Source organism: Papio anubis, chromosome 4, assembly GCF_008728515.1.
Source record: "Papio anubis isolate 15944 chromosome 4, Panubis1.0, whole genome shotgun sequence".
Classification (NCBI taxonomy): Eukaryota; Metazoa; Chordata; class Mammalia; order Primates; family Cercopithecidae; genus Papio; species Papio anubis.
In genome coordinates, this window is record NC_044979.1 from 14487493 (window position 1) to 14508890 (window position 21398).

At 39.3% G+C, this 21398-nt stretch overlaps 1 protein-coding gene and 1 non-coding gene across 2 annotated transcripts; both read right to left on the reverse strand.

The window, feature by feature from the left end:
- Nucleotides 1–1990: 1990 nt before the first annotated feature.
- On the reverse strand, nt 1991–3784 carry LOC101019824 (olfactory receptor 2A7). Its single transcript, XM_003896786.5, has one exon. The coding sequence runs from the start codon at nt 3697–3699 to the stop codon at nt 2767–2769; it is 933 nt and encodes a 310-aa protein (XP_003896835.2). The 5' UTR covers nt 3700–3784; the 3' UTR covers nt 1991–2766.
- A 7542-nt stretch (nt 3785–11326) lies between these two features.
- On the reverse strand, nt 11327–11429 carry LOC116274733. The gene has a single exon (XR_004183514.1). It is a non-coding gene; the product is annotated as a U6 spliceosomal RNA (small nuclear RNA).
- Between the last annotated feature and the right edge of the window lie 9969 nt (nt 11430–21398).

Below are 21398 nucleotides of genomic sequence, written 5' to 3' on the forward strand. Positions count from 1 at the left end.
GTTGGCAGTTCAGGGCTCTCTGTAGGGACTGGCCTATGAAACCTCCTGCATGCTCACCTCCTGAGGGAAGGAGAGGCAAGACAATTGTCATTTTCTATTTCTGTTCTTAACCCCAGCAGGATGCACAATTAAGAAACCCAGACAGCCACAGAGCACACCTCTGAGACAACATCTCTCATTACCATCCCGGAATGCTTGGCATTATTTGAATTTCATGAATACCCAGATTGCCCTTGTTCCCCAATCTCCAGATGGTTCAAGTGAACCTGTCAGGAAGCAGGAACAGCGTGGCAATGAGTAAGCTCCTGGTGTGAACCTCTGGAGCTCAGCTTCTCTCTGATGTAATCTGGGTTCCTTGTGTGGCAGCAGAAATGGGAAGAGAGGACCTGAAATATGAGTTGATTCCAAGTGACCCTCTAAGGTTAGAGAGGCAGAGAGCAGACAAGGAAATCCAAAGTGTCCCAATGGGGCTTATTAGAACCTACCCGAAGGAAACGTTTTTCTAGGGGACAAAACACCAGTGCAAATCCACTGCTGGAAATGTTTCCTCTAATGTCTATTATGAAATGGAGAGATTTTGAGTTCAGCTCCTCTCGGGAGGGGAGGAAAGAATCCTCTCCAAGGTAGCTTCCTCTAGCAGTTTCCTGCCTCTTGTGGGATGAGAAGATTTCCTGTCTAAGATATTGTCATATTTATTTGTATTTTGCTGAGTTCTTTTCCTGGATGTGAGGCAGTCAAAATGTTATTTGGAAATCTCCTATCAGTCAGTCATGCAATTTAGAAAGAAGTTAGTTCCATAGTGTGGTCTCTGACTTCCTAAGGTTTAGAATAAACTCAGAGGACAATCTGGCACAGTTATTAAGGTTTGGGAGTATGCCCATCTGTGCTCTGACTACACATCCACCGCGAGAAGAAACATACATGTAAGGACACCAAAAATACTATATGGAAATCTTGTTGCACAGTAGGCCACCCATCATTATTACAACTTTCCTTTTTCTTTTTATGTTGGAGGTGACCTGCAGAAAATATAGAAATCAGGAAACTGACATACAAAAGAAAAAGTTAGTAGCAAATGGAAACAACAGTTATAAAAATATAATATGGTATATAGTATAAAAATTATACTATAGTCTACTTTTAACCTATTTTATGAAAAGTATGCCATAGTATAATTTTTAAACTATTTTTATACTATATAAATAGTATAAAAAGTATAAAATAGGCCAGACAGGATGGCTCATGTCTGTAATCCCAGCATTTTGGGAGGCCGAGGCGGGTGAATCAGCTGAGGTCAGGAGTTCGAGACCAGCCTGGCCAACATGGTGAAACCCTGTCTCTATTAAAAATACAAAAATTAGCTATGCATGGTTTCACGCCCCTGTAGTCCCAGCTACTCAGGAGGCTGATGCAGGAGAATTGCTTGAACCTGGGAGACAGAGGTTGCAGTGAGCTGAGATCGTACCACTGCACTCCAGCCTGGGCGATAGAGCAAGACTCCGTCTCAAACAAAACCAAACAAAACCAAACAAACAAACAAATAAACAAAAAAAACCAGTATAAAATAGTTTTGGGACATAGTTTTATATCTAAATGATATGACACTCACTTATTGTGTAAAAATCTATTTTACGATACAAAAGTAAATTCATCGAACTAAGACAATAAGAAATTAAATATAAATGTTTAAGACCAAACTTAAACCTAGAAAAAACATCATCTCAAAATGACATGTTTCCCATGGCACAGGAAGCTGCTACGACTTTTAAGTGTGTAGGTGGTGGATTTTGAAATCTTTCTACATTTTTCTTTTTTGAGAAATTTGGGTTTATCTTGAAAACCCTGAGTTAGAAAAATTAGATTGATTTCATTCAGTGGCAAATACAGGAAGATGTATACTGAATTATATTTTTTAAAAATTTCAAACTTAGAAGATTGTGAGGTTGAATGAGGTCACCTCCTGAAGCTTCTATACTAGGAACGCTGATCCATGATGGACAGGGTTCGATTTATTTTTTTTAGATGATCCACCGTTGAACAGTAGAGACAGGGTCCCTCACGGTCTGTATCCAAACAGAGCCCAGATTTTTACAGACTGATCGAGGCATAATGCTCAGACCTACATCTCTTTAGAGGCTCACTTTGCAAGGAAAAAAAAATCATTCTGCCCTGGAAGGGGGCTGTAGGAAGTATTCACAACGAGTCCATTAATATCAGGATCTCCTGTTCCAGGAAACTCTTACTAAGTATTACAAAGGAAATTTTGTGTGCTCACATAAGTTTAGAAAACACTGGCTTAAAGCTGGAATAGAATTAGTCTTTCCTAGAGAAGTTTTTACAGCGTTCACTGTGCTAATATGAATTGTGATCCCTAGACAGAGGCATCTGATGGGAAGTAAGTCTCAAACTTCTTTGACCACAGAACTTATTTTTAAAGTTCTCTGAAGGGACCAGTGTTTTGAGGAAAACATTCTGGGAGCTATGGGACTGGATCAAAAGCTAATGAGGATATTGTAAGGGGTATTGTCCTGGTGTGGAGAAGCTGCAGCACGATCTGAAGAGATAAATTTCTAGAATTCATCCCACATCTGCTGAATCAGTCATTCAAAGATAGGGCAGGAGATAGCTCTGTTTTAAATGAATGTCTCAGATAATTCTCATGTCCACTGAGGGCAGAGGTCACACCAGTACAGAGTTGGGTCAAGAACTGCCCAACGATGTAACTAACTTCCTAGGTCACTGTCAATCACAATGCCATAATCCTCTTCATAAAGCCCTTTCTACTCCCAGCAGTCTCTTCAAAGTATTCTTCACTTCTGAGTTCCTAAGACTATAGATAAGGGGATTGAGCATGGGATTGAAGAGGCTGTGAAACAGCAGGAGATATTTCTTCTGCTCCTTGGGGTTCCCATATCTGGGTCCAACATACATGATAATGGCTGTGCCATAAAAGAGTCCAACTACACAGAGGTGGGAGAAGCAGGTGGAGAAGGCTTTCCTCTGACCTTCCCTTGATTGGATCTGAAGGATAGCACAGAGGATGCACATATATGAAACTACAATTGTGGACAAGGGTCCCACCAGCCCAGAAATTGCTCCGGCCAAGACCATGTTCTCATTGATGTGGGTATCGGCACAGGCAAGTTTGAGAACAGCCAAGATTTCACAAAAAAAGTGATTAATTTTCTGGGGCCTACAGAAGCGTAAAGGTAGAAGTAACACAAGATGAATCAAGGATAAAACGACTCCAGTGGCCCAGGAAGTCGCCGCTAGGGTGATACAGACTCTCCAGGTCATGATGGCCAAATATCGGAGGGGGTGGCAGATGGCCACGTACCGATCATAGGACATAACCACCAGGAGGAGACATTCTGTGACAGCAAAAGTGGAAAAGAGAAAGGTCTGCGTCATGCAGCCCACAAAGGAGATGGGCTTGGCTGGATGCAGCAGGTTCACCAGCATCTGGGGCACTGTGTTGCAGGCATAGGCGATGTCGACGACCGCCAGGTGTGAGAGGAAGAAGTACATGGGGGTGTGCAGTCTGGAGTCCAGTGAGATGAGCCCCAGAATAGTCCCATTCCCCAGCAGGGTGAAGACATAGAACGGGGAGAAGAGCCCAAAGAGGAGCATCTGAATCCTTGGGCCAACGGGAAATCCCAGCAGGAGGAACTCTGTGATGGATGTTAGATTGTCTCCCATATCCCTGTGACAGAGGAAAAGTTGATGCTCATGGTTTAGGAGAAGTGTTTAAAAACAGATTCATTTTAACTTGTTTGGCACTCTTTGGTGAATTAGAAAAGGGTTCACAGGCAGCCGCAGTGAGTTTTTTTGTTTTTAAATGAATGCTTAAAGACCATTTGGTAATGCTAATAGAAATGTTTAAAAAATATATGCAGGCCGGGTGCAGTGGCTCACACTTGTAATCCCAGCACTTTGGGAGGCCCAGGCGGGCGTATTGCCTGAGCTCAGGAATTCAAGACCACCATTGACAAGACGGTGAAACCCCATTTCTACTAAAAATACAAAAAATTAGCTGGGCGCGGCGGTTGCACCTGTAGTCCCAGCTACTCGGGAGGCTGAGGCAGGAGAATTGCTTTATCCCGGGAGGTGGGGCTTGCAGTGAGCCAAGATTGCACCACTGCATTCCAGCCTGGGCGACAGAGCGAGACTCTGGCTCCAAAAAAAAAAAAGAAAAGAAAAACAAATGCACGCACACACATACATAGGTTTCTTTTTTATTATTTTAACTTTTTAATAAAGTCTAAAATTTCAAAATAAACATGTCACATATTAATATATTCTTTTGTTCTTTTTTTTTTTTTTAATGGCTCAGTCCTCTCAGGGATGAATATCACATGTTAATCTAATACACAGTTTTTGTTGGATCTAGTGAACTATCTCATATCCTTCAAATAAATTCTTCTTTTCCTTGGTCCTATTATTCAGAGTTTTTCTCTACTGTGTTTCAGAAACAATGAACACTGACTGATACACATGTCAAAGTCTTCAAACCGCATTAAGTTTAATCTTAAATTGGAAGGTTTAATTAAGGGCAGGCTGTACTAAGGTTAGACAACCATCAGCCAAATACACCAGTGGTCATTCACCTCTTACACTTTCCACTCTTGCACTGATCGTCACCTCCACAGCAAATATCTCACAAAATCTTTTCATATCCAAGTGTTAAGACTTATTTTTTAGCCCAGAATCTAATTTTTTGTTATTTAGTTTTCCACAATATTTAGATGAGCTTTTATGTGAATGACTGAATAGATTTGCACTGTGTCATTATCTAAACACGAAAACAGAATCACTACGTTTTGTTGGATTTGGGCTTACTATTGATAAACCCTCTGGCATACATAGTTTTAAGCATTGTCTATGCAGGCGATAGGCAATAGTTAGATGAATTTATGAGGAATGCTGCAGAAACAGTCTCTGAATTCTCTGATTGAACTTAGGCTTCCTTGATCCCACAATTAAAATGTTAGCATAAGCATGCTATTGTCATTTTTGCTTAAATTTTATTCTCATTTTTAATGTAAAATTATATCGTCTTGGAGATAGCAAGGATGAACAATAATCCTCCATTTAAGTGTCCATAAGATTATAAATTTAATCCTGCAAAACCAACTAAAAAGTATTTCATTTGCATTGGACTTTTCCTACCACCATTCCAAGGATAAGTGTCATGCTTATGCTGAAGAAAATAAAATAATTTGCAGTTATTTATTGATTTCTTCTCATTTATTTCATGTTATCCTGAGATTGGATCTAAACTTTGAGCTCCTAATCATTGCTCAGATTGTGCGGCCTCATAAGATTGTGTATAATAAGTAAACAAGCATCTGTACACTTGTTAACCTGACGAGTATGTGACACTTTAAGCCTTTTTAAAAATAAAGTGCTGGGCTATGCTTGGTGGCTCATGCCTGTAATCTAAGCACTTTGGGAGGCTGAGGCAGGAGGTTCGCTGGAACCCAGAAGGTCGAAATCAGCCTGGGAAACATAGAGACCTCATCTCTTTCAAAAAATTTAAGAAACAGTAATTATATGAAAAAAACTTTTAAAGAAAAAAAGTGCGGGTCTTTTTTGTTAATGTCAAACATTTACCAGAGCCACTTGCACACAGGTATTTCTTCAACTTAAAAAAAGCTACCAGTCAAAATACCATGAACATATTGATTCCTTTAATATATTAACATACTGATTGATAATATGCTGATATCTATTAATATATTTTACTCATATTATCCTGTTATCTAAAACTATTGGTGAGCAAAATTTGAGCGCTAAGAGAGTAAAAATGTACTTTTGCATGATATTAAAGTGTGACGTAAAAGCAAACAAACAATGAAAACGACATTAAATTATATTTGACCAGAACTCACAAAGGCAGTTAGGAAATCCAGGTGTCTAGAGATGACTGCTGTGTAAGAACGTAGATAATCTTCATACAGAAAAGGCAACCATTTCTACAATGTGGCTGAGTTTACTGATGGTGCTGGGAACTTTGCTGCCCATCTGAGAACTGCCAAAGAAGGCTCCTGCCTCTTCAAGTGCTTTTGAGAAGGGAAGGTTTTATTAATCATCACCTCCGCAGAGGACCTTCCAATTGTCATGAGAGCTTTGTGTAACACATGAGAAAATAAAGGCTTCACTTACACCAGCATGATTTCCATAGAGACATGAAGAACCCGACCACTGTTATTCTTCTAGGGGCAGAGAACTGAGCCTCTGTCTCACTCTGTCTCTGAGGAAGCCACAGTGATAAAGAGATTGAGATTAAGGCAAGAACAGAAAATGTCTTTGTAACTGAAAGGATACATATGTTATCTAAAGTAATATCGTGGGACCATGTGGTTATCACAGCTACCACAATATGTGAATTTCTTAGAGTTTCATGAATATTTATGCTATTCCTTCCCCAAACATTCAGAAAGCACTTGCGAGATGCAAAGATCCATGCCTAGGTTTGTTTGGTGGTAAAATAAAATCTTGACATGAATTCCTGCAGTCGTTTCTTTTAGTGTAGTCTGCTTTCCCAAATACCCAGAAGCTGGTGGGAGAATAAACTTGAATTCCAGGGTTTTAATCATTAGATCTTTTTAGATAGAAACTCAGACCCTTTATTTTTGAGCACCAATCTGTAGATGTTGGAGATTCGTTTTAAATAATCTCTGGGGCTCATTGACCTGTCTAGAAGAAGAATGGATAAGGCATAAGGATTGAGCAAAATTTACTTTTCAAAATTTTCCTTTTTTTTTTAACAATGTCTGATCCTGCCCTTATGGGAAGGATAAAGCTCTGTAAAATCACAGGGCCAGCTCCTGTTTTCTGAACCCTTTCTATGGATGGGGATGAATCTATGTATTCCACTTATCAGAGTAGGTTTACCCTCATGGATTACATTTGAGGTCCCGCATCTGAGTGGTTGACAAATTGTGCCAATATAGCTAGCCGAAGTGTCCTTGTATTAGGCCTGGCTTGTTTACAAAGTTATCAGCTGGTTGGAAGGACCTAGGAGACTGTATATATCAGCTGAGAGAGAGGCATCAGTGATACAGGGATCTGTGCCAACTGTTCATTCAGCCTACTTTTGTCTTTTGCATTTTCTCTTGCCCTAAAACATATTGCATCCATTATAGGATAGATGGTTGCTGTGACCATTCAGTCTTACGACTTGGTAGGTCCAATAGCACTTCAGCTCAAGCTGGACAACTCTGGATTTATACTTACTTGACATGCCTTTCTCACTAAGCTTAATAATTTCTAGGTTTCATTTAATGACTTTTGCTTGAATGTTTAGAGGACACTGTACAGTGTTTAATTGGCTTAATTTCAATTTTGTTGTGTGTCAGGGACTAGGGAGGCCAGAAGAGGAAGAGAGAGAGGGAAATGACCTGTCGGTGGAGCAATGAGAACACACGCAACATTTATCAATTAAGTTTGCTGTCTTATGTGGACGTGCTCATGCTGCCCTAAAACAATTACAATAGTAACATCAAAGATCACTGATCACAGATCACCATAACAGACATAATAATAACAAACCAATTTTAAATACTGTACAAATCATTAAAATTTGACCTAGGACACAAAATGAGAACATGCTGTTGGAAAAATGGTGCAGATAGACTTGCTTGAGGCAGGTTAGCCACAAAATTTTAGCCCAGTGGAAATGCAGTATCTATGAAGCACAATAAATTGCAGAACGATAAAATGAGTTATGTCTGTATATAGAAATAGAATTAATTTGATTGTGTTTATGTTAAATTGTGTGACCTTAATGGACTCACTGCTTAATTTTAGGAGGTTTCTAAAATAGATTTGTTTGGATTTCTATGTAGACAGTCATGTCTGTTGTAAGTAGGAACTGTTCTGTTTTTTCCATCCTGACCTGTATGTCCTTTATTTTCTTGTCTTATTGCACAGTGTGTAACTTCCAGCACTGTTTTGCATAAGGGTGATAAAAGCAGATATAGTTCCTTTATTCTTGATTTTAGAGAGAAACCATTCAGTTTTTCACCACTAAATATGATGTTAGTATAGCTATGTCCTCCATAACACTTTGGTCAGTGATGGACTGCATATATGACAGGGTCCCACAAGATTATAATGGGGGTGTAAAACTCATATTGCCAAGTGATGTCTTAGCCATGATAATGTTGTAGCACAATGCATTACTTACATGTTTGTGGGATTGCTGCTGTAAACAATCCTACTGCACTCCCAGTGTGATACAAAAGCAAACAACTATGCGTTTTACTATGCATTTACAACATTCTACTAAACTTTTTGTCGTTATTTTATTTTATTTTATTTTATTTTGGAGATGGAGTCTTGCTGTGTTGCCCAGGCTGGAGTGCAGTGGTGCAATCTCAGCTCACTGCAACCTCTGCCTCCTGGGTTCAAGTGATTCTTGTGTCTCAGCCTCACAAGTAGCTGAGATTACAGGTGTGCAGCACCATGCTTGGCCAATTTTTTATATTTTTGGTAGAGATGGGGTTTCACCAGTTTGGTCAGGCTTTTCTTGAACTCCTGACTGCAAATGATGTGCCTACCTCAGCCTCCCAAAGTACTGAGATTACAGGTGTGAGACACTGTGCCTGACCTTTGTCATTATTTTAGAGTGTACTCCTTTTGCCTATAAAAATGTTAAGTTCTGGCCGGGCGCGGTGGCTCAAGCCTGTAACCCCAGCACTTTGGGAGGCTGAGACGGGCGGATCACGAGGTCAGGAGATCGAGACCATCCTGGGTAACCTGGTGAAACCCCGTCTCTACTAGAAAATACAAAAAACTAGCCATGCGATTTGGCGGGCGCCTGTAGTCCCAGCTACTGGGGAGGCTGAGGCAGGAGAATGGCATAAACCCAGGAGGCGGAGCTTGCAGTGAGCTGGGATCTGGCCACTACACTCCAGCCTGGGCGACAGAGCGAGACTCCGTCTCAAAAAAAAAAAAAAAAAAAAGAAGTTAAGTCCTAAACAGTCTCAGGCAAGTGCATCAAGAGGTATTCTAGAAGAAGGCATTACTATCAGAGGAGACGACATCTTCATGCTTGCTCTTACCTGTGAAGACCTTTCAGTGGGACAAGATGTGCAGGTGGAAGACTGATATAGATGATCTAGATACTAGGTAGACTTAGGCTGATGTGTGTATTTGTGTCTTAGTTTTCAATAACAAATTTTTAAAAAGTAAATAATTAAAATAAACAGTTTCACAAGTAGAAAAATGTTTGTAGAATAAAGATATAAAAAAAGAAAACCTTTTGTGCAGCTTCCTAATATTTGTGTTTTAAGTGGTGTTATTACAAAGTAGAATCAAATTATTATTAAAAATTAAAAAGTTTATAAAGTAAAAGTTATAGTAAGCTAAGGTTAATTTATTGTTGAAGAAAGAAAAATGTTTTAATGAATTCAGTGTAGCCTAAGTGTACAGTGTTTATAAAGTCTACAGTATCGTACGGTAATGTCCTAGGGCTTCATATTCACTCACTACTCACTCATTCACTCACCCAGGCAACTTCCAGTCCTGTAAGCTCCATTTATGGTAAATGCCGTATACAGATGTACCATTTAAAAAATCTTTCATGTTATATTTTTTTTACTGTGCGTTTTATGTATTTAGATATGCTTAGATACATAAATACCATAGTTGGTGAGTTTTACCAAATTGTTACCATAAATGTAACACTTAACTGTATTATAATAGCCTATAGTATTCAGTACTGTAATACATTGTATAGGTTTGTCACCTAGGAGTGATGGGCTATTCCATATAGCCTAGGTGTATAGTGGCTATTATATACCCCATCTAGATCTGTGTAAGAACACTCTAGGACGTTCCCACAGTGACAAAATCACTTGACAGCACATTTTTCAGAATGTATCCGCATCGTTAAACAACACATGACTCTATAATGTTAGGTTTTTGTAGATGCTTTCTATCAAGTGGATAAAGTTTCCTCTATTCTCGCTTTATAGAGTGTTTTTATCATGAATGGATGTCGAAATGTGTTAAATATTTATTATGTATCAGCTGATATAATGTAACTTTCCTTCTTTTGTTTGTTAACATGGTGGATTATTTTGATTGACTTTGTGAGATTTAATCAGGCTTGTTTTTCTGGAAACAATCCCCCACTGGACGTGGGTCAATTTTGAAAAATATAGTGTAGAAGTCTATTTGTTAAGTAAATTGAACACATCTTTTTATATATATATATATGTATCTAGGTGTGTATGTATATATACACACACACTCTCTCCTGGTTTTGGTATCAGTGTAATAATAGCTTCAAAATATAAATTGGGAAATGTTCTTTTACTATTTTCTGGAAAAGGTAGTGTAGAATTGGTGTTTACTTTTTTTAAAACACGTCAGAATTCTCCAATGAAACCATCTAAACACAGAGATTTCTTTTTTGGTAGTTTTAAAATTATGAATTCTATTTTCTTAATGGTTATAGAGTTCTTCAAATGGTCTATTCCTGCATGGTGAGTTGAGTTAGTTTGTGTTGCAGCAGGAACACTGCATTTTGTCTCTTTTGTCTAAGTTGTCTAATTTATGTGTGTGGAGTGGTTTGTAATATTCCTTGATTGTCCTTTGTGATGTGTGGTGTCTGTAATGATATCGCCTGTTTCATTATGATATTTAAAATTTGTGTCTTTTCCTTTTAATTTCTGCTTGAGTTTGCTAAATTTTATTAATCTCTTAACGGAGCTATCTCTTTGTTTCATTGATTTAACTATTGTTTTTCTCTTTTAAATGTAAGTGTTTTCTGTTCTTATCTTCATTAATCCCCACCCTCTACTTGCTTTCAGTTTATTCTGCTCTTCTCTTTGTAAGTTCCTGAGGCGGAAATCTATTGCTCACTTGAGACTTTTCCTCTTTCCTAATGCATGCATTTATTGCTATAAGTTTGCTTCTCAGCACTTTGATATGTCACAGTTTCATGTTTATCCAGTCCAATGTATTTTTAAAATTTTCCTTGAGACTTCTTCTTTGACCAATAGATTATTTAGAAGTGTGTTTTTACATTTCCAAGTGTTTGAGACTTTTCATATCTCTCTCATGCTGATTTCCAATTGGATTCCCTACAATGATTTCTGGTTTTCACCTGGTCTGGATGATTACTATCTCTTAAATTTGCTGTGGCGAGTTTTAGGGCCTGGGATATCTGTATCTTGCCATGTGTTTTGTCAGCACTCGCAAAAATACGTGTATTCTGCTGTTGTGTGGCATATTCTGTAAATGCCAAATAGATTCTTTTGGTTAATGGTATTTTGAGTTGTTTTATATTCTTGCTGATTTTTCCCCTCTTTTTAAAAATATGAAATGCCTCGCAAAATTTTGTGTAATCTATATGCAGGAGCCGTGTTAATCTTGTCCGCGTCATTCTAATTTTAGAAAGTGCTGCCAAAGCCAACACTCCTTGCTGATTTTCTGTCTAGTTCTATCAATTATTGAAAAGGGCATGAGGAAGTTTCTAACTATAATTGTGGATTCATCTATATCTCCTTTCAGTTCTGGCAGTTTCTTTTTTAAAAAAATCAACTAAAATGTATTTAATTAAGCATACAGTTACTTTCTCATTTATCTACAAGCACAGTGAATACAGTTCTTGGCATGAAGACACAGCCTTTAGAATTTAAAGCCTCACCACCTGCGAGATTACATATATAAAACTCCCACTGTTGTTTCTATAGTAATGGATTAGTTCCCGAGATTAAAATTTATACGATTAGAAATAATAAAATGGAAATGATTTACTCATAGATTTGTATTTAAATCATCTTTATTTACAAACTACTATACTAAGAACTATAATTCCTTAAACTTCAATTTGAGAAAAGTGTAATCACTTGGCACACGTTACTTAAACTGAAAAATGAGACTGGGGGCTCCAAATTACTTTGGAAGAGAGCAAAATATTCTCTGTGTTTCTGCTGTGGTTCTGGTTGTTCAGTAGCAGGCTCCTTGAAGGCGGAATCAACCCCTGAAGGGAACTCAGCTTCTACCTTCAGAATGTGGGGTTGGGGTAAATCCAGGTCTTGGGTGAAGGTAAGGGAGGAAACCCCTCGGTGGATAGATGTTTTCACTGCAAATGGAGCACGTGGTGGACCTGGGAAATCCTTGGTACAGTAACTCGAGACACTCCAAACATGGTTCCTGAGGAGGTGGGGGGAAAGGAGGTCTTCTCTCATGAACGTCCCCTCGTGACTACAGGGCCAAATGGACCCTGATTTGGTTTCAGAGGTGATGGAACAAAGCCGGCAATTGAAGTTGCTTCCATTTTAGCAGGGAGAGATGAATCAGGCACATTTAAATTACCAGGATGATCTTTGGCATCATTTCTACTGATTCCATTTCTGAAGGCATTGGACCCATCCATTTTATCCAAAAGAAGGCGATTAAAACTTCTGAGTTCCCAAGGGCCCAGACAGCCCATCAGAATTAGAATAAAATCTGTCTTCCCTTTTGTGGAGGAAGCTGAATCAGGGATTTGATTGTCCTGCGGGAGTAAAATGTCATCCTACGGTCCTGTTCCCACGGAGATGACAGGGGACCCAGTGTCAGGAGGAGCCCCAGAGGATCGGGTTAACATATCGCAGGCTGTCTCCTTCCCTGGTAATCTGGATGGTCCAGAGGATTCCTGGGCCTCTTGGGCCTCTTCCTCTCCTCGGAAGCACAGGAGAGGGTTCTCACCTGGTCCTCCAAATGCAGCTGAGGAGAGAGAAAGTGCCTGTTTCAGATGAAGGCTGACCCAATGTGAGGGACCACATGGGAATGCTCTCTCTGCCAAATGCTGTATTTGAAACATCAGGTGCACGAGGATCCTTCGTAAAAGTTCAAATTTAAACTCTGTTTCAGTTAATTTTGTCTGTTGTGAGCATTTTCTTTCCTTAAACTTCATTGAGGTTTCTTTCAGCAGTCTGGAGCTGCCGAACCAGTTATCATGTCCTTTTTCTCTTACAGGAAATAACCTGCCTTTGATAAAAATTAATAGTTCTCTTCAATTCTTCTCTCAAGATCTTGGCTAGCTTTCTCCGATAGTTCCCAGCCTCCAGTGTACATGACTTTTTCCACTTTGTGCTCTCTTCTCTCCGTATCCGGGAATTTTCCTCTCACGGGGTCAATTTCCTGTGAGTTTCCCTTTTCATTTTTGATAATTCAGTCATTATTTTAAGTTTCTTGCTGGCTTCTGATTCTCACTTTCAAATACATGTTTTCTGACTGCAAAGATGCTTGTTGAGTCTCGAAGATTTTACCATGTCTAAGCCCCTTTCCTTTGTTTTGTCAACTTCAGATAACTGAAATACTAAATGGTTTCTTTCCTCTCCTCCGAGGTTTTCAGAAGAAATATTTAACTTAGCAGCGTGAACTGTTTCTTCAGAGTCTCTGTTGAGGATCATCTACACCCATTTTCCTCACTCCACTGTTCACTTTCTAATTCCCAAGTTATCATCATCCGTTATGTCCTCTCCAAGCACAGCAGCCCCATCTTTCACCTTTTAGCAAGCGTCCATCAGAGTCTTGATGTGATTTTTCTTTTATCATTTAGCACTTGTTCTTATGTGGTGTTTTATCTCTAAATGTTATTTTCTTGTTTATTGTCTACTCACTTGTTTTTTTTCCATACTTCAGCTTCTGTAAAGCCGCTTCTGGCTTTCCAGAAGTTGAGGAATTTTCATTCAAAAGCATCTTATTACATATTCGCCGTTTCTTTCACTTCATGTTAAAGATCTTGCAGATCATTTTGGCTTCAGCCATTTGCTATTTCAGGGATTTTGACTCATCTTCTAGAGACTGTATCCTTTATGAAATATCCGCATCAATCTCATCTTGTTGAGAATGTTTAGATTTCCTCTTCTTGAACTTCTTTTTCTAGGCACAGAGGATTTCATCCTCGTTCAGAATTGACCTGTTCAGCTTTCACAGGTTGCCCTGCAACTGCTCTGCTGCCACCTTCTCAAAGCTGGCATCCTCTAAAGATGACTCTGCTTTTATAGGGTTTCTGTGACTTTTTTGAATAAGGCTAAATTTTCAAGTAGTTTACATTTTTCTTCACTCAGTCCAGAAAGCGCTAAGCAAGTTGTTTTTCTTCCCACATAAAGCCGACGCCAAAGGATCTAAAAGCTTCCACAGAAAAAGGGGGAACAGCAAAAAATCCAACAACGGCTGCACATACCACCAGTTCCCATGGAAAACCATGAGGATTTGAATATGGTCTCCTACTTTCAGGCAGTGCTGCCACAACCCTGCGTAGCTCCTCCAGGACCAGCCCCAGATAGGGCTGAGGGGTAGCGCCGGGCTCCTCCATAGCGCCGAGGCTGCTCTGGGGTCTCCGCAGTAACACTGGCCACAACAAGCGGTGGAGAACACGCAGCCTGGGGTCTGGAATCCGAATCCGCACGCGGCCACCAAGCGGAGCGGACCACTGCGGAGCCAGCTGCGGGGGGAGCTTGGGAACGCGGGCACCGCACAGGCCTCACAGGCCCATGCTGCTGTCCCCTCATCCCCCCGGCCCCCTTGTTACACTTTACATCCTAAGGCAGCGCAGGTCCCAGCCTGACCCGCCTTACTTCTGGCAGTTTTCACATCACGTATTTTGCAGCTCTGTTAAGTTTGGTGAGTACCCTTTTAAAATCGCCGTTTTCTTCATGGATTAAACCTTTGATCATTATATAATCTCTCTGTTTCTGGTAATTTTCTTTGCTTTATCTGATATACATACAGGCACTCTTGCTTTCCTTGCATTAATGTTTGTGTAATGTATCTTTTTTCATCCTTTTAATTTGGCCTGCCCTGTATTGGTAAATTTCAAGTGAGTTTCTTGTACACAGCATACAAGAAATATATACGAAAGAGTCATTCTTTTAAATACACTCTTCTATTATCTGCGTCTTGGTAGACCATTCATAATTAATCTAATTATGGATATTTTAGCGCATAAGCCTGACTTTTTTTTTCCTATATCAATTCTTGTTTGTCTGTTTATTTTTGATGACTTCCTGTAGGTTATTTGAATATTTGTTTTAGAATTCCATTTTGTTATTCATAGTATTTATAGCATGTCTTCTTTTTAATAGTTGTTTAGGTTGCATTTTATAGCTTAGTATATATTCCTTTATATATACATTATCACACTAAATGGGTGTCATCTGTATTCCAGTTTGAGTGAAGTATAGCAACCCTCTGTCATATTATGCCTCTTTGCCCTCTCAAATTTGTAGTATAATTGTCTTACATACATTTAGAATAACACTAGGCAATGCTATGATTTTTGCTTGAAACATCAAACATAATTTAGGAAATTAGATTCTGTGAAAATAAAGTGAGCATTTCAGAGCTGCCAGAAAGAAATCTGACACAACCTGTTTTGTCTTTCATTTTTTCTTTCTTTCCTTTATATTGATCATAGATAATATGAGGCTCTATCTATTAACTCCAATATCTGGATTCTCTATGAATTTGTTTTTAATAACTGATTTATTTCTCATCAGTCTTCTTTTCTTGCTTTTTTGTATATTTGGTATTTTTTTAAAGTATGCTGAATTTATGGCTAATATAATATTGAAATACTCAAGAATTTTGAATTTTTTATCTGGGCAGAAGTTGTAATTACTTGTAGATCATCTTGCTGCTCTCAAGACATAGTTTTAAGCTGTATTATGGTAATGATATTTTATTTTCCTCTTAGAACATATGCCTCACTCCTAGGATACTGCACCTCTCCTAAGATAATTCTTAGAGTCCAAGTGAGTTTCTCAGTTGTTTACCAACATTTCCCCATCTGGCTGGATCTGAACTCCAGTAGCTTTCCAGTAAATTTTCAGTCCCTGATGATCTCTTCTGCTTTCTGTATGCCAGCCGTTGTTTTCTACTAGGTCTCCTCTCTTCTTAACCAGCTATCACATAGCTAAGAAGTCACAGAAGGACCAAAATGGCATCTACACACCCATTTCTAGGTTCTTTCTCTCTCCCATATGGTACATTGACCCCCAATTCCAAACCAATTTAGCAGCTTTGAACTCTATTCATTGCTTCTTTTGGTTCCCAAGACCACTAACCCCTGGTTGGGTTGCATTTTCCTGTACCAACGTCAGGAAGGTGCCTTTCTGGAAAATCCTGGCAAATGTGGTACAAATCTCATGTGCTTCACCTTTCTTAAAGATCTCATACCTGACTTGCTGCAACAATGTTCTTCAGTGCCTGCTGATATGGTTTGGCTGTGACCCTACCCAGATCCCATCTTGAATTGTGGCTCCTATAATTCCCACATGTAGCCTGCCCACCTGAACCATGCTTAGGACCTGGTGAGAGGTAATTGAATCATGGGGGCGAGTCTTTCCCGTGCTGTTCTTGTGGTAGTGAATAAGTCTCCCGAGATCTGATGGTTTTACAAAGGGGAGCTCCCCTGCACGTGCCCTCTCTCTTGTCTGCCATGTAAGATGTGCCTTTGCTTTTCCTTTGCCTTCCATCATAATTGTGAGGTCTCCCCAGCCATGTGGAACTGTGAGTCCACTAAACTTCTTTCTTTTATAAATTACCCAGTCTTGGGTATGTCTTTATTAGCAGCATGAGAACAGACTAATGCACCTGCCAAGAATTTTTTTCTATATTTTGTCCAGATTGTATAGTTTTTTATGGTGGGAGGGTGAATCTGACACAAGCTAGTTGGTGTCAAGTAGCCAAGTCACATAATAATTTATTTTTAATGTAAAGCTATACAATCTTCTTTCTATACCTAAATTTTTAATTAAAATATAATAATTAAAATGTTACTAAAAATTTCTTAATGATTTTATTTCATGGGGAAGAGACTCAGTCAGGAATGTGAAGTATGGCCTACAAGTATTTCTCATTTTGCAGGACACTGCCTGGGTGTCCCTCTCCCATGGATGATCATTAGTGTGGTTTATCTTTATGTTTTGAGGAAACAAGTCTGGAGTATGTTACTATATTCTACTATATAAAGATACTCTTCAACTTATGATAGGATTATGTTCCAATAAACCCATCAGAAGTTGATAATATTGTAAGCTGATGCTTTTTTAAAAAAAATATAGACTCTTGTCATGTTGCCCAGGCTGGAGTGCAGTGGCTATTCTCAGGTGTGCTCGTAGTGCACTATATTCTCAAACTCCTTGAGCTCAAACAATCCTCCTGCCTCAGTTTCCTGAGCAGCTGGGTCTTTAGGCACACACCCCTATACCTGACTTGAACATATGTTTAATAAACCTAACCTACCAAACATCATAGCTTATCCTAGCCCACCTTAACCATGCTCAGAACACTAACATTAGCCTACAGTTGGGCAGAATAATCTTACACAAAGCCTATATTATAGAAAACTGTTGAATATTTTATGTAATTTACTGAATACTGTACTGAAAATGAAAAGATAATGGTTGCATGAGTATTTGAAATATGGTTTCTACTGAATACATATCACTTTCCCACTATTGTACAGTTGAAAATCTTAAGTGAAACCACTGTAAGTTGGTGACTCTCTACATTTGTTTATTTTACTACTTTCCCTTTTTCTTTTAATAATTGAAAGGCATAATAAGGTAAAATATTATTGCCTAAAAATACTCTGCTGCTCTGGAAAATAAAAAAAGCAGAAGTTTCAAAGAAATCTTTCAAGAGATATAAAACTCATATGAAAATGAGATAATTAAAGAATAAATCTGTAATTATGCATGTTGTAAAATACAAATGGGAGGCCGGAAGAGAGACTGTAGATGCGCCGTGAAAATGAAAGCAGAAATAAAGTAGGAGTGGAAACATTTATATAGGAGTTGTGAGATATAGTATCCTATTTTTGTTCAACACTAAATAGTTTTCATGTCTAGCAGAGGACTTCGAAATTATAAGCTACTCAACAGTGAATCTGAGTTTTCTTCATTCATCTCACAGTTAGTGTTATATACATATACAGCTCTGTAATGATTATATGTATCAATTTTTTTTCCAGTCAAGGAGTTTTCTTCCTCATGTTCATTTTTTCTGAAAAAATACCACTTGGTACTACATGATGTGAATGGCTATGATTGAACTGGTTACTTACAGTAATAGGCTAACATGTTGTTTTGGCAATTAAACAATAAAAAAGATGTTCTTTATTAAGATATGAATCTATTTCTTAAAGAAATGGGTTCCATAGATTTCTATAGCATTAACCATGTTGGTAATTCAAATGACTCATCACTGAACAAAAGTGCTCAACCTCAGAGACTATCCTTGCACATAAAAATTTTTCTTATTTTCAATTGAGTATTGGCCAACTCATATCAAACATTGTTGATAGATTTGTTTTTTCAAGATGGCAATTAGAGGCTTTTAGCATGCCACAGTCGCTTGGAAATAGCAAGGCAGTGCATAAAGATAAATTCTGTGAGCTTTAATTCAAGAAGGAAAACAGAGATCCACTGGAATTGTGGAGAACACTGCAGATCCGGAGGAGGAGAATGCTGGCAAACAGCCACCATAATGCTGTCCAGCTGATAAAAGTGAATGAAGTCCCAGCACATGAGAGGTAGAAGCTTCCCTCTGTGACTCACGTTTCCACTGGGGATCTGAGCAACCCAGGCTGAGAGAGAGCACTTTGTTTCTCTCAAATCCTGGAGCTAACTTCGCGAGAGGCTTGGAGACACTGACAGAGACGGATACTGGGAAAAGCTACAGGTGTTTTCCCAGCCCCAGGACAGAGAACAGGACACCATTTTTAATTTGTGTGCATCTAAAGTCAGCCGTTCTTTGGCAACCCAGCAGCGTGGCCATGCAGGCATTTTAGTATTGGGACAGAGACTGGAGCACCTGCTCTGGATCAGGGTAGGGTCCTCCACAGACAGAATCATGGAAAACATCTCAACAGTAGGCACTGGAATTGTGCTTTCCCCAGTCACAGACCTTGGGCGGGAGGAGAGCTGCTACGGCTGTGGTTTCTCCTGGGCAATGAGACTTTCAGGCAGGGCCAGCTTGATGAACTAGAACTGGTCTGTGTGTGTTATTGCTGGGTGTCCCAGCCTACTTTCCTGAGACTGTGGTGTAGCAGGGCCTTCTCCATTCTACACATAAGCAGATCTCCAAGCATTTAAAGCACTTGCTCGCATGGGCTAGCAGCCTGGGTTGCCCCATCCTTCCTGTGCAGAGATCCTTGTGCAAGGGGGCCATCTCCACTCCATGCCCAGGCAGATATCCAGGGATTCAGAGTGCCATTAGCATGAATCAGCAGTCGGAGCTGCTCCATTCTTCTGGTGCAGAGAAGAATTGCAGTGCAGTGGGACCCTCTCTGCTCCACAGATTTCCAGGTATTTGGAGCACCTCCTCGCCTGGAGTAGTAGCCTGAGCCACCCCATCCTTCCTGTGCAGGGATATTTGTGCAAGGAGACCCTCTCCACTCCACAATGAGGCAGATCTCCAGGCATTTGGAGCAGCCACTCTCCTGGATTAAGAGATTAGGCTGCCTCTGGCACCCCTATGCAGAGAACTTGGGCCAAGTTCCATGCTAAGGCATGCCTCTGGATACTTGGTGGCTGCCCACTGGACTCTCCCTCAGAGCTGGTGCTAGTGCCTATCACTGGGGCACCTGTAGATGGACTTGCTGGGTCTAACCCCACGCAGTGTTTTCCTGGTAAACAAGAATCAAGTGTATACCCAGCCCCATTGGCTGCAACCTGCTGTTACCCATAAGTGCTATCTACTGTCTTGTAGGTCAAAGTACCCAGCCCAATGTAAAACTTGAGGACAGAAGTGCATATGGTTGTGGAAGCAAAGCCAAAAGACCCTACCCAGCATTATCCTCAGTCACATCCTCTAGGGAGAGGAGGAAAAGGAAAGGGAAAGAAAAAGAAAAATATATATAGGGAAAGGAAGAAAAATAAAAAATCCTACGTACACAAAAATAATTATAAAAATTAGAAGTGTTAGTATCTTCAGATAAGAATGAATCAGTGTAGGAATGCTGGCACCATGAAAGATCTGAATCTACATTCACATCATGCTGACTCTCCATCAATGGTCCTTAACCAAAATGGAAACTCGTAATTGACAGATAAGGAATTCAAGGCATGAACTGCAAAGAAGTTCAATGAGATCCAAGAAAAGGTTGGAAATTGATGCAAAGAAGCTTCTAAAGCAATCTAGAAAATGAAGAAGCAGATAATAATGTTAAAAAGACATCAATCAGAGTTTCTGAAATTGAAAAACTCAAGGAATTTCAAAATATAATTGAAAGGATTATTAATAGCTGGGCCAAGCAGGAGAAAGAATTTCAGAGCTTGAATTTAAGTCTTTTGAACTAACCCAGTCAGAGAAAAATAAATCTAAAATAATTTTAAAAAATGAACAAAGTTTTTGAGAAATATGACATTATGTAAAGTGACCAAAACTATGAATTATTGACATTCCTTAGAGAGAGGGAGAAAGGTAAACAACCTGAAACACTTATTTGATAGAATAATTCAAGAAAATTTTCCTAATCTTGCCAGAAACTTAGACAGCAAGATAGAAAAAATCCAGAAAACACCTGCGAGATACTATACAAAGTGAACATCACCAACACATATAGTCATCAGAGTGTCCAAGGTCAAAGCTAAAGAAAAAAAATCTTAAAGGCAACTACAGAAAAAGGTCAGATTACACACAAAGGCAACCGCATCAGGCTGACAGAGAACTTCTCAGCACAAACTCTACAAGCCAGAAAGATTAGATAATTATTTTCAGCATTCTTAAAGCAATTCCAACCAAGAATTTCATATCCTGTCAAACTAAGCTTCATAAATGAAGGAAAGATAAAATCTTTCCCAGACAAGCAAGTGCTAAGGGAATGTGTTACCACTAGACCAGGGTTACAAGAGACCCTTGAGGGAGCTCTAAACATGGAAACAAAAGAATGATGTATTCTACTACAAAAACACACTTAAGTACATAGCCCACGGATTCTATAAAGCAACCACACAATAGAAACCACAAAGCAACCAGTTAACATCTTCATGATAGGATCAAATCCTCACATACCAATATTACCTGTGGATGTAAATAGTCTAAATGCCTGCTTAAATGGCACAGAGTGGTAAGTTGGATTTAAAAAATAGGACCCGTCTGTCTACCATCTTCAGGAGACTCATCTCACACATAACAACACCCATAGGCTCAAAGTAAAGGGTTGGAGAAGGATCTAGCAGATTGCCATTTATCTATTACAGGACATCATTGCCTAAATTAGGCACTCTGTGTGAGCAAAAGCCAAGTACGAAAATATCTGCTTTATCCATAGAACAAAGTTTTGTTTTGTTTTGTTTTGTTTTTCTGGTTCATTTGGTTCACCTGCCTCTTTGGAACATTGTTGGAAGCATAATACATGTGATTGATGGCCAGGTGTGAGAGGA

Excerpts from the sequence above, each read along its gene's own strand:
- LOC101019824 (XM_003896786.5), bottom strand. The coding sequence starts at position 3,699 with ATGGGAGACAATCTAACATCCATCACAGAGTTCCTCCTGCTGGGATTT.